Source organism: Paramormyrops kingsleyae, chromosome 9 (genome assembly GCF_048594095.1).
Source record: "Paramormyrops kingsleyae isolate MSU_618 chromosome 9, PKINGS_0.4, whole genome shotgun sequence".
Classification (NCBI taxonomy): domain Eukaryota; kingdom Metazoa; phylum Chordata; class Actinopteri; order Osteoglossiformes; family Mormyridae; genus Paramormyrops; species Paramormyrops kingsleyae.
Window position 1 is genome coordinate 14,086,606 of NC_132805.1, and position 13,882 is coordinate 14,100,487.

At 43.8% G+C, this 13,882-nt stretch overlaps 1 protein-coding gene across 1 annotated transcript; it reads left to right on the plus strand.

Moving 5' to 3' along the window:
• The first annotated feature begins 539 nt into the window (after positions 1–539).
• On the plus strand, positions 540–13,870 carry g6fl (g6f-like). The gene is made up of 12 exons (XM_023809994.2): positions 540–614; positions 3,660–3,767; positions 5,705–6,040; positions 6,199–6,465; positions 6,855–6,890; positions 6,993–7,316; positions 8,525–8,779; positions 12,313–12,462; positions 12,628–12,701; positions 12,804–12,824; positions 13,006–13,052; positions 13,202–13,870. Exons 2-12 carry the CDS (start codon positions 3,701–3,703, stop codon positions 13,221–13,223), a joined length of 1,599 nt encoding a protein of 532 aa, XP_023665762.2. The 5' UTR covers positions 540–614; positions 3,660–3,700; the 3' UTR covers positions 13,224–13,870.
• The last annotated feature ends 12 nt before the right edge of the window (positions 13,871–13,882 follow it).

Consider the following 13,882-nt stretch of genomic DNA (forward strand, 5'->3'; position numbering starts at 1 on the left):
TACCCAGCAAACATGCAGACATTGGCCCCATGTGGGCAGACTAAGGGCAACGTGGGCTAGGGCAACCCATTTAGATACCACAGTGGCCCCATGTGGGAGTTGCTAGTAGGGGCCCACATAAATATTACAGCAGTGGCCCACAGTGGGTTAATTGAAGGCAGCCCGATTTCAGTCAAAAGTCAGGAGGTCCCTCATTGGTCCAGTGTTAGATTGGTAGTCCTGGGCCAATGTAATGACTACCCTGATTTTAAAAGTGAGCATTAAAGAATTATAATTAATTAATTCATTCATTCATTTAATTTAAAATATTTATTCCATAATAAACACATAGGCTATATCCAAAATAGTCTTATTTTATTTTTAAATTTATTCTAATATAATATAGTTTTCCCTGCCTCTCGCCCGAAGATGCTGGGATTGGCTCCAGCTTCCCCGCGACCGAGGTGGATGAAGTGGTATGGATAATGGGTGGATGGATAATATAGTTTTCGAAACGCGCATGCGCCTTTACGTATCCCATGCACTATAACGTTTTTTTTCCCTTCGCGCCACGGAGTTAGTTTTTGAGGGAATTTATGAGGGAGTTTTGGCGAGCAGGCGTGAATTGTCAGAAGGTAAGTTTTTCTGATGCTGCTGTTGCTGGTTATTTGCTATTTACACGTATTTTAACATATTATTTATCTTATCAGTAAAAAATTCTTGACGGTTTAAAATTTCCTGTCAGAAAGTTATCAGATTAGATTGCTAGTTGATTTACGTCTCAGTACACATTGGTGTGCAGCGGTTGTTATATCAATGTGTTCAGTTTGTTTTTCAAAATAGGCCTATCAATTTTTCCGTGTTTTCATAGGGGTGCTAGTTTAAGCCTTTCGATTTAAGTTTTATAAAAACTATTGTCCGTCTTTGACTTCTCCCGCACGTCAATGCAATTTGTGGCCACTGCAATTTCAAGTCTGTTCCATGACCTTAACGTTTGAAACAAAATGGTAACTCTTTTGGCCACTGATGGTAAAAGTGATATCAAACAGCCAGTTGTGAGAGAGGCTGCGTCCCCAGATCTGCAAGTACTGACTCTCACCATTGCAAAAAAGCTTTTGCCTATAAGATATTATTACCACACGTTGAATTTCCTTAGATTAATTCAGATGGTTATTTACAGTATAGGGCTCACAAACGCTCGAATGCATTACAGTGGTACCTTGGTTCTCGAACTCACTAGAACTCGAATTTCTTGAAAGTCGAACAAACCAGTTGGACCTAGAACTCGATCTGAATATCAAAAGTCAAACCGTGAACCACGCCAAGAAATGAGTCACACGGCACGGTCTCTGAGCGGAAACAAAATGCTTCAGTGTCAGCCTCGCATTTGCTGTAGTAACAGCGCTTGTTGGTGATAATGCTATTTTATTGAAAATACTGTATCAGGTACTGTACTATACACTCACCTAAAGGATTATTAGGAACACCTGTTCAATTTCTCATTAATGCAATTATCGAATCAACCAATCACATGGCAGTTGCTTCAATGCATTTAGGGGTGTAGTCCTGGTCAAGACAATCTCCTGAACTCCAAACTGAATGTCAGAATGGGAAAGAAAGGTGATTTAAGCAATTTTGAGCGTGGCATGGTTGTTGGTGCCAGACGGGCCGGTCTGAGTATTTCACAATCTGCTCAGTTACTGGGATTTTCACGCACAACCATTTCTAGGGTTTACAAAGAATGGTGTGCAAAGGGAAAAACATCCAGTATGCGACAGTCCTGTGGGCGAAAATGCCTTGTTGATGCTAGAGGTCAGAGGAGAATGGGCCGACTGATTCAAGCTGATAGAAGAGCAACTTTGACTGAAATAACCACTCATTACAACCGAGGTATGCAGCAAAGCATTTGTGAAGCCACAACACGCACAACCTTGAGGCGGATGGACTACAACAGCAGAAGACCCCACCGGGTACCACTCATCTCCACTACAAATAGGAAAAAGAGGCTACAATTTGCACAAGCTCACCAAAATTGGACAGTTGAAGACTGGAAAAATGTTGCCTGGTCTGATGAGTCTCGATTTCTGTTGAGACATTCAAATGGTAGAGTCAGAATTTGCCGTAAACAGAATGAGAACATGGATCCATCATGCCTTGTTACCACTGTGCAGGCTGGTGGTGGTGGTGTAATGGTGTGGGGGATGTTTTCTTGGCACACTTTAGGCCCCTTAGTGCCAATTGGGCATCATTTAAATGCCACGGCCTACCTGAGCATTGTTTCTGACCATGTCCATCCCTTTATGACCACCATGTACCCATCCTCTGATGGCTACTTCCAGCAGGATAATGCACCATGTCACAAAGCTCGAATCATTTCAAATTGATTTCTTGAACATGACAATGAGTTCACTGTACCACAATGGCCCCCACAGTCACCAGATCTCAACCCAATAGAGCATCTTTGGGATGTGGTGGAACGGGAGCTTCATGCCCTGGATGTGCATCCCACAAATCTCCATCAACTGCAAGATGCTATCCTATCAATATGGGCCAACATTTCTAAAGAATGCTTTCAGCACCTTGTTGAATCAATGCCACGTAGAATTAAGGCAGTTCTGAAGGCGGAAGGGGGTCAAACACCGTATTAGTATGGTGTTCCTAATAATTCTTTAGGTGAGTGTATATCACTTCGTTAGCCATTGCTCACCAAAAAGTTACGTAATAGTTGTACAAATGTTACAACCTAAAAGTTTGCTATTCACGAACAAATGAACGGATACAGAGTAATAATAAAAATAAACAATGGACCGGTTTCAAAGTTTTTATTGTCATGTACAGACTACAATGCAATTCTTACTTGAATGCCTTCTTCACAGACTGGACGATTAACCAAATAAAGCAGCGCAACATTACAGTAACTATCAATAAATAAACCACTAACTTACGTGTACTATTAAAGCATTTATGTCATTTATTTAAACTTTATTTTACCAGGTAACCAGTTCTCATTGCTTTACGTGATATTCGGGAGAAATAGCAGATTACGCATCGGAACTGCCTGGGATACAAACGCCTTGCGTGTAACTAAACTCTTCAGCCAATAAGGGTATAATTTCTCTCCCAACTGCTCTTTCTCCTCCCCCGATTATCGCAGCGTTAATTAACGCTGATCTAGTAATGGCACTCCGAGGGGCTGATATTACCTTTAGTCTTAATTAAAGACACTGAAGGGAACTAAAGACTGAGAGCATAGGCGATGTGTAAGTTAAAGCTATCTTTTTTAAAAGTACAGTATAAGCACACAAATTCTTTCTTAAAAAGATGAACTCATAGAATCCAGTTTTGTAGCATTTTGGGGTAAGCTGTCATTTATGTGAAGTGTGTGTGTGTGTGTGTGTGTGTGTGTGTGTGTGTTTGCGTGCATTTGCCATTTCGCTGTTGGGAGTAAATGGAACAGAGAGCATATTTACGCAAACGTCCATGTTTTTGTTCCTGTTTGTCCTTGTTATGATTTATCAGCAGGCAGCCGTATGGGCGCTTAGTGTCAAGGTCTTCCTGACGGGTGTCCGCTTCTGGTTTTGGTGACATCTCATAAAAATAGTTCCTGTGTATTTTAGTCTAAATTAGACAATGACACTGTGGTTTCTGGATAGTTATAGAGACAATTTTATGTCACGCAGCCATAAGAGGTAGGAAGCAACCGGTTGTGAGCTTTTGTACGATGGACCTGCGTTTTGTGTTCCTCTTGGCTGTAGTCCTGCTCTGCTCTCATCCAGTTATAGCGAAAGGTACAGTGAAACTACAGTTACAGTTTTTTTTTACTTAATCATCTTTCTTTCTTTCTTTCTTTTGTAATTATTATTATTATTAATAATAATAATAACAACAATAATAACCATAACAACAACAACAACAACAATAATAATAATAATAATAATAATAATAATAACTTTGTGTCCCTTGACAATATATTAGATAATTACATTTGTTAAGTCAACTGAAACAGGTCAAATAACTTTAAATATATGCCGGAGGGTGCTGGGTGGCCAGCCCTAGTCCATGAGAGCCTCAGTCCCATGACGCATTTTAATTTGCACCTGATTAACTGCAATACATGAATAAAAAGCTGCAGGAGCGATGCGCCCTGCAGTGCTCAAGGTGCAGGCTGTCACCCCTGCGGTACAGCTGTACGTACTATCCATGATCTTCATCTTAAGGAGAAAGGCAACAACGTTCACTGGTTTCCATTTGAAATGACGTTTGACGTGCAATAATTGTTCATCTTTTTCTAATAATAATAATGATAATAATAATAAAATAATTGTAATAATAAGAGTAATATAACTAGGGGTGCACCGATTGCAGTTTTCTGGCCGATCAACGATCACCGATCCTTAGGCAACCTTACCTGCCGATCTCGATTTTTTTTTGCCGATCTTGTTTCTTTCATAACTAAAAGACAGTTACTTCAATGTTTCCATTTTTATTGAGTAAATTGATATGAATACTCACAAAACATGAGGTAGTGTCCTCAAATATAAATGAACATATAAATGAGCATTGCTGTTTGAACTACAAAATCATATTTTTTCTTCCAGACTTTAATTTCTCTAATTTTGTAAAAAAAATATATATATATATAGCTGTTATGACACACTTGTCCAAAAAATAGGGAGGGAGGCAGCCTGCACTGCACCTCTCTCGGGAATGGGAGAAACGGCTGATTTAACCCTCTGGGGCCTAGGGGTAGGAAACACACTTTCACTGACTGGGGCATGATCACACATTTCATCACACTTAATTCATGGCAAATAAATTATTTCTTATATATTTGTTTTGCCATTACACTCATCTTTATTTTAATATATATTGTAAATATGTCAGATTTTTGTTAAGTTTGAAATTTGACATCAAAGTATAGACATTGCAAAATGCAGTTTGGAACACTTGCAGAAACATTATAAAAGTACATAGTAAGCAATGCTGGCAGTTTGTTTTGATCCCAGATATCTGATCACCAAAGTCTTGGCTACATGAAGATGACTAAATGGTGTAGATGCAACATTAATTTGGATAAATAAATAAGAAAAACCTAACTCATGTAACTATTTCTGGCTCCTTTCATTGAATATGTAGCAACTTTCATGTGTATGAATGAGCCATTGTCACCTGGCCACGTCCCCAACCCCCTTTTATGGCGCTGAAGGGGATGTATCTGGATCGCGTTTCACCGTTGCGCTGTTAATCAAATTACCATGCGAATGCGATTTGAATACGCGCTAATGCGGCTATTTAGAATGTGAATAGCGATCTTCGGGTGAGAGCGGTACTACACGCCCCCGATGTAGGTAAAACAAAGTAAGATGACATGGTTTACTTTTTTGCCGATTTAACCTAATTAAAAAAACTTTAATACTTCCGACAATGGACGTTTTGAAAAGAAGACAGATTACGGATTTAGCCAGCGTTTTTTTCATGATTAAACATTAAGATTTCAGCGAGATATTTATAAACTGAAATAGACGCGAAAAGTACGCGATGTCGTCGACGACATACTCGATCCCAAAGAGTTAAAAGCATATAACTAAGATCGGTGGATCTCATGGGAATATGGTCGATTTCTGATCCCCTCAAATTAACGTGATCGAGGCCGATCGATCGGTGCGCCGATCGATCGGTGCACCCCTAAATATAACCATATATCTAATTTGTTTGTACTTGCCAGATCGAGACGTGGATGTTATTGTGGCTATGGCAGACACCACCATTACATTACCTTGCTCTAATATGCCACTTAAGGAGAAAATGCTGATAAACTGGCAGTGGTTGCCCCACGGTGTGGACAGCACCAGGCTGATCCTTTCTGCTGACCGAAGACAGGAGTTTCTGGGCATGCCGTCCAGGAAGGACGCCCGTCTGGCCGACTCAAGCTTCTGGAAGTCGGGAAATTTCTCGTTGTCTATCAGGGCCAGTGCCGAGGATGGCGGACATTACACATGCCTCATTAACCAGGCGCAGAAGACGCTGAAAGAGCAGGTCATGCTCCTGATCGTTCTCACAGGTGCTTGCAGGTTTTTTGTTCCTAGACATGGTGCTGTAGTGGGCCTTTGCTGGTCCCTTTGTTTTTCCTGATATTTTACTTTCTGTATTAGGGCTGCTGTCTCTTTCTCCAGTGCTTTTCCCTTGTGGGGTTAATGGCAGTCTTGCTTGCTGGCACAGTGTCTGCAGATCCCCCCCTCCCTGTTCCAGAGCAGAGCACGCTGCGCCTGCAGGCAAAAGTGTCCGGGTTGAGCTCGGTCCTCAACGTTTCTTGGCTTTCCCCCCGTGGGCTGCCACTGCACTATGAGGTGCTGCCCGAAGGGGGCGTGATCACTAAACTGCCCAACATCACACTTGCTGATAAGGGAGACTACATCTGCAAGGTCAGGCTACAGGGGAACCGTGGAAGACCAGCTTCCCTCTTTTTGTATCCAGTGACAGTTGATGGTAAGTGGGGAAAATAGCTGCAGGGAGTTTGAATAGTAGGGGGGGGGGGGGTAGTGTTTGAGGTGGAAGGATGGCAGGAAAGCTGGGGTGCTGAAAAGGTACACAGAACAGGAAGTACTGGATAGGCGTTGGCTAATTCAGTACAGTGTAAAATGCTATTAAGCTCTCCCTGCACCATTTCAACGACACCATTTCAGACAAAATTACATGGGGCTGACTCATATTATAGTGCTCCTCTCCTAACTGTACAAATCACTGCTGTTATAATCCAGGGTATAATTCTGGTGTCACTGAGACAGTAGACAGATCATTTCATTTCACTTCCTAACAGTCGCCTTTATTTCCAGTCCACTGTAATGACCTTTCTGTCCTCGATTTTTGTCTTGCAGGTAGCCGGGCAGCTAACTTCAACCACAATACCTACAGTAAGTGAATCTACATAATTTAACCGAATGCAGTTTCTATGGAGTCCGAATGTAATTATCTCTGTGTCCTCCTAAGCCTCCTGCTTTCTGGGTCCTTCCCAGGTGCGCAGATCTCGAAGGCATGTCTTTCCTACACTCCTGTTTCCCTCCCCTGTCCCCCCGTTTCTGGAGACTATGTCCTCCTGTACTGGCAGCACCCCGACAAGCGTAAAGAGATAGAGCTCGTCTTTTCCTACGACCGCTGGAGACGAAGAGTCCGGAACGTCACCAAATCCAACCTCAGGATCTCGCTGTGTGACTCGGCCAGGCAGGGCGAGTTGGGCTTCGTGCTGACACCTCGACCCGAGCACGGGGGCGTGTTCATCTGTGAAGTCTTCCAGGATGACAACGTCTACAGCCAGAGCCTGAGGCTCAGCGTGCTGCATGGTGAGGGGGGGGGCTCATGCATCGAGCCGCTGCCTGCCACTGCCTTCAGTTTAGAAACCACGTCCTCCTGAGGCATCTGTCACTGCCATACTCACTGTGCCATGTCATCTGTCATTGTCATCTAACACTCTATTCAACATACCACTGACATGTTGACTGCTCATAGTATGTATATATATCTACACTACTATGCAAGTCTTAGGTGGCCAAATTATGTTGAAATTATTTTTATGTTGGTGTAAAACCTATAACGTTATATCTGTCACAGTGAGTTAGCTTAGCCATTTCAAAACCCCTCCAAAAGTTACCCCAGTGTGTGCAGTAACCATCCAATATACCCATGTATTTGTTGCCTCGACCAATAACTTATCACCTTTGGCTAATCTTACCATCATCGGATCATTTAACAAGTTAAGTTAATTCATTGAGTGAGGTGGTGGTGAACTTAAAGAATACGTGGATCGACTAGGAGATGCCTGGGAATTGAAGAAGTGTTGTTCTAGCTATCCAGCAAGATGTCAGCAACTTTATAAAGAACAAATTCTTATTTTTTATCGTGTTACAGTTGTATGTATTCTGATGTTAAATTGTTATATTGTTAAATAATATGCTTTCACTCAGATAAATAGCTTTAAACATTTTTTTCTCTCTATATATCTATCTTTGTGTGTGTGTGTGTGTGTGTGTGTGTGTGTGTGTATATATATCGCCGTCCTTAAAACTCACAGCTAAGGAATGTGTTTATGTGAAGTGACACATAGTACCTATGATTACAAGCTGGTATGGTGCCTGAGTTGTTTGCACTGTTGCCTCACGCCTCCGCGGTTGGGGTTTCGAATGCCACTGCATGCTTTCAGAAGTGTCTGATCCTTGTTTCGCTTTCCTGTACATAATCTAGTTTCCTTCCAGAGCCCAAATATATGCGGTTAGGCAGAACAGTGTCTGTAAAATATGAACATGACCATGATGTGTGCGAGTATGTATGATTTTGCATCCCATCCAGGGTGTCCCCTTTCTCATCTTGCCTGGCATAGGCGCTGGGCTCCCCATGATGGATGGATTGATGGACGGGTTTATTATAGCTTAAGATCCCTCCCTGATAAGAATTGTAAGATGTAGCCTAACCTGTTCTGCTTGGAGCCGTGTTGTGTGACGTGACTCCTGTGTGTTTGATCAGCAGATGAACATAAATGACTTCTTTCTTACAGTTGCGGCACAAACCCGACTCTCTGTAGCATATCTCACCTGCCGGTACTCAGAGCGCATGCAGGTGCGAGTGGTCACCTGGACTCACCAGTATCCCAACCGCTCACTGAATTGGTACTCCAAAACGCCAGGTGCCATCATTACCGAGGTCCAGTTACCACCCCGACCTGAGACCGCTGGCAATTACACCTGCACCCTGGAGCTGAACAACGGGGAAAAGATCGACACTGTGCACGTGGTGAGGCTGGCCAGTGATGGTGAGGGTGATCGCACGGCGCTGCCCACTAATACCCGTGATGCTTTCCTGGTTGTTTCTTGACGCCTTCCTCACATTGTCTTCTTTGGAGCTGTATACTGAGCTACCCAAGTCCATTCCATGATGAAGGGGTGGAGTAGTGATTATCACTATGTACCTCAAAGCAGATGGGCTCATGGCACGTGTTTGCATGTTTTACAGGTGCCTTTCTTATGAACTTCCTTTGGTTGCTCTCATTTTCTCCCACATACCAAATACTAGGAGCTGGCTGGACTGGTATCTCTAAATTGCCCTTTGTTGTTTGCATATGTGCCCCCTATGATACACTGGCTTCCCATTTGTGACATAGCCTACCTATACTGTGACTTCAGGCATGCTGGATAAGGGGTCATGGATGGACGGATGATTGAGTAGATGGATGGAGTATCTTTCATCAGTAGATGTGATACAGGAAGGTCATTAAAGAGAACAAAGAGAAGTTTCCATACATGTCTGTTTTTCAGCAGTCGATTGAGTTCAGAAGACGTCATTGTCAAGCTACTCACTTAAACAGGGGTTTTCAATGTGAGGTCTATGACCACAACCCCCCCCCCCATCCCTGCCCCCCCCCCCCCCCCCCGGTCTGTAAAGCAGTTTCAGGGGGATGCGCAGATACATTTCATGCTTTGAGGAAACACCAGTATTATCATCTGGTTGATACAAGGCGAAAAATACTGAAGTAGCGTGAAGAACATTTAATGCTGCCCTTTATCATGTATGGTGGGGTGGTGGCTCTGAGGCTGGGGATCTGTGCCGGAAATCAGAAGGTTGCCAGTTCGAATCCCCTGAATGCCAGGACTGATTTTACTCGATGGGGCCCTAGCGCAAGGCCCTTCACCTGCAATTGCTTCATGCTGGGTATGACGCTAACCTACATCCAGCCCTGTAAGGAGGTCCTCCAACCTCCAGGGACAATTTAGGGGTTGGTGGCAGGATTGGCACTCCAGTCACCAAAAAAACTTTATACTGTTCCATTCCATTCAAACTAGTTTGGTGCTGAGGTATCACCCGCCGCACGGCTGCACTCGGGTTCTCACCGCCGAGGTGGGTCCTCGTGTGGTGGGTGCAGCAACACACTCTATCCTCCTTACCTCTACCCCACCTCTTTATCATTTTCTATCACACACCCCTGCTCTTTAGATCCTCTAGTGATACATTTGCTAGGGCTAGTGGGTCTCAAGCTCCTTGTTCTTAGATCCTACATTTATTTGGGAATCCGTGGTATAAGAGAGGTTGAAAACCCCTGGTTTAAACCAAGTGTTAAGACTGCTGCATAGTTGGATATACGCAGTGTAATCTGAGTAGCGAATGGGGCATGTCTAGGCTTTTCTCGGTCTCATGAGCACATCGAGTCCCCATCAGGCTCTTTAGTTGGCGCATAGGCTGACAAGCTATATTCTTATGCAAGGTAATGGTGCCCCCCCCCCCCTTAACAAAAGGCTTCCAAACACTTCATGATGAGGTGCCCATGTTCTCTCCTTGTTCTCTGGGAATTGGGAGGTTGGTGCCAGTCCATGTAAAACATGTGGTTAATTCAGAAGAGTGTAAATGGTCAAATTGGCTGCAGTAAGGCAGAGCATTTAAAGAAACCATGAGAGTGAGTGGTCTTAACAAGGATCCCCGGGGGACACCAGTGCTGATGTCAGGAGCAGCGGGAGGCTGACCTTTAAGCACAACAGAAATATGATGTAAGAGAATGCAGGCTAATGGCAAACAGAAAGCTAGAAATGTCATAAACCCTCAGTTATCCTCCGCCCATTCGCTGGATGTCATACTTCACCGGGCACATTGGAAACATCTCGGAAAGCCCGTCTTTTTGCAGCTTGGGTCAGCACCCAATTAATTCTCAAGAATAACAGGCAGACCACCCTCATAAGCAAAGTCTGACTCTCCTGTGGTTCTCCACATGGTTATTCAGCTGGTAGTTTCCTAAAAATACAAGCCTGGATTACAGCAACAACAAAGTTTGACGATAATAATGTACTTATCCTGTGACGAGGGCTTAGTCTTCTTTTCTAAGGATGGATTTGCTGTTTCAAATCTGAAGGATATATAAGTGAAAGCTAACGTGCGATTCTCACCCTTTCCACCCGCCGTTCGTTATGTAAGAAACGCCTAATCAAAGCAGGATGAAAATAGGACCTGGTACTTTAATGATCTATATTTAAATGGTTGGAACTCACCTAGCTTGTAGAAAAATGAAACCTCTCAGCCGTTTTAGCAAGCTAGACCTTAGTGTGAAGACTGTTGTTTTTGTACATTTCTTGATGTTTAAGATAACAGTGTAATTGTTGCCGTTTTTGTGTCTGTTTCCATGGTTACCTGTTCTAAGACGAGGTGAGCCTCATGATATGGGAAATATGAAATGGAGACCACTAATGCCCACAGTAAATCTGTCAATAGCGAGCAGTAATCCTGACTTCAACACTGGTGGGCTTTTCATTTCATGTTCAAATAATAATGTTTAATGCTGAGTGGTTTGTTTGGGTGTATTCATGTGTGTCCATATCCTGCTTTAGCATGTATTGCGATGCCACCTATTGTACTAGCTTATTTAGCATCAGGCTTATGAATTCTGTCCAGCTGGTTTGGCATGAGGAGTTGGGGAAAGGTTAAAGGTCACTGCACGTCTGCCACGCTCCAGTGCATTTGGAATTCAAAACCCACCCGTGTGAGTCTGGCAAACCGACAACGGGTCAGAACAGGGACGCAGTCTTCCAGTTGGAGGCTAGTCAGCCAGACTACCCCTCCCCCCCCCATGAGCCCCATCACGAGCTGTGAGCCGTGAGGGACAAAGGGAGAAAAAAACCAAGTCATAGCAGCCTCAAAAAGACTATTAATAAAAGAGGTTTATTCTTATCGAGATCTTGACAGTTCCAGGAGGTGAGAGAGAAATCGGGGTTCTCCGGTGATGGTCTTCACGCCCTTCCTCTTTTTTCCACCTCCGCACCTCTGGTGTTTTCACGAAGCCATGAGTGCAAAACCAGCTCAGCTTCTCACTGCTGAATCTCGAGAAGATCAGTCTATTCACACTTTAACTGATTAACCTTTGAGACTCCACGCATACAATGGGAAATTCTGATAACTCCAAAGGCCTTGAATTTGCTCTGTTAGGACTCCCCCTGTTTCCTCATGTGTCTTCTGAGTAAAGGCCACTTGCCTGCAATTCTTAAACACCCCAAGGTGACAAGAGGGCAGAGTGTTTCTTACCCTATCATTAGATTAGGTATGACACAAAAGACAGTTTGTTTATATTAAATCCATTGAAAAAATAGTTTGTAGAACAGCTTACAGATAAGATGTTGATAGGCACATTGTATCTGTTTGTTTAAAGGGTGTCATTTCACTCAAGCCCCTCACCTTGGAGGCCTGATTTAAAGAGTGACAGTGCCCTCTATTGGCGGAAATCAGGCACTGGAAATCTGCTGTTGCACCTATTAGACCACATATGTGAATTAACCTGTTTTTCTTCCTCGCTCATTTGTTCCCAACTAGAATCACCCATTCCATCCCCTTCTCCTTCTTCGCCTTCTTCCCATTCTTCTCCTTTCCCCTATCTCTCTATCCTGGGGGTCCTGCTTCCGGTGGTTGCCGTGGCTATTGGCGTGTTGCTATGGAAACTCAGAGCACACAAAGCTTGCCCTGGTGAGTCTGCCAGCATTTTTATTTGACGTCTATCTCTGCCTGTCGGCCTGCATTGGTAATTGAACTGACATAAATGTAGTAGGACTGGGAGTCAGACATAATGAATGTGGAGCGCGATCTGGAAGCTCTGTCACCGAGTGCCAACGATGCCCTCTCTTCCTTAAGGTATCGAGCAATCATTGTCTCACCACTCAGGAGAGGTGGAAAATATTTATGAAAACCCTGAAGATCTGAGGCAGGTGAGGAGAGGCACGTTTTATCCATATTTGCACACCTGACATTGCATCCCCAATCTTGTGTAACAATAACCCCCCTCTTTTGTTTCCCCCCCCTCGCTGAAGGCACAGAGCTCGATCTACATGGTGAGTTGTCTGTTTCCTTACGGCAGACTGACAGGAACACGGCCACTCATGCTGTCAGATGATGCAGCCCTGTCAGCCGATTCACTGCTGCATTATTCAGTTGACCCCTAAGTGGCCCCATCAAGTTTCCGATCATAGCTCACCTTTGTCACCCCCTCCCCCCCTGGTTTCCCTGCCATAGGACCTGAAGCCCACCAGCCAGGATGATGTGTACAGGGAGCTGGACAGGTGAGCATTAACTGGATCACAGGTCATGAGATGGACAGGGCCCCCTGTGCCTCTTTGTCACCATCCCTTATCACGTCGTCCCGGTGATGTGACGGCATATCGCCCAGTTACAGCTCATGCCCTAAATGTGACGTGTGTCTTTCTTTCAGATATGAACACCGCCCATACTGATGCCTGACACATCGCCATTGTTGTCGCAGCCCTCCGGCATACAGAGAGAACTTCTGTGTTTCCGGAGCCAAAGTACATTTCGCTGTGTGGCATGTGGGATGTCGCAGGGGCTCTCGCTGGGTACCGCTGTGGCCTCGCACCTCCAGAATACTGGGTTTGAGTTGTAGTTCATGGTTTTTTCCCCCCACAGTCCCAAAGACCTTCAGATTGCTGTCTCTAAATTTCCTTCTTTGCCTGTTTATTTGTGCCACATTGTATCCAGGATGCTTCCTGGAATAGGCTCCAGGATGGAGGGATAGATAGAGGCATGGATGGATGAACATATTTTCACTTGGATATTTAGATACACAAATATTTTTATCTTCTGAATTATGCAAAGTTGTATTGAATTTAAAAGCATAAAAGCCAGTCTGTGCTCCTAAAACAGCCACTGGGTCTGTTATTCAGAAACCAGGTTTTTCTCACCTGTTGTAATTCAGCTCACTCTCACCATCTCATGTGACACCGCTTTGTACATTCTCTGCAAATTTTGTTTCATAAAAAATATTTTTTTGCTTTGTATTGTTTCCTGTCCAGTTATCTTGTTTATATATGAAAAAACATTGACTATAGCACATAAAATGATTAAAATCATAAAATAATCTTTCCTTCCATGTCAG

Bases quoted from the DNA above. Each gene is read 5' to 3' on its own strand.
- g6fl (XM_023809994.2), top strand. From the start codon at position 3,701: ATGGACCTGCGTTTTGTGTTCCTCTTGGCTGTAGTCCTGCTCTGCTCT. The intron at 6,466-6,854 runs GTAAGTGGGGAA...TTTGTCTTGCAG, and splicing joins GTATCCAGTGACAGTTGATG to GTAGCCGGGCAGCTAACTTC. The intron at 7,317-8,524 runs GTGAGGGGGGGG...TCTTTCTTACAG, and splicing joins GAGGCTCAGCGTGCTGCATG to TTGCGGCACAAACCCGACTC.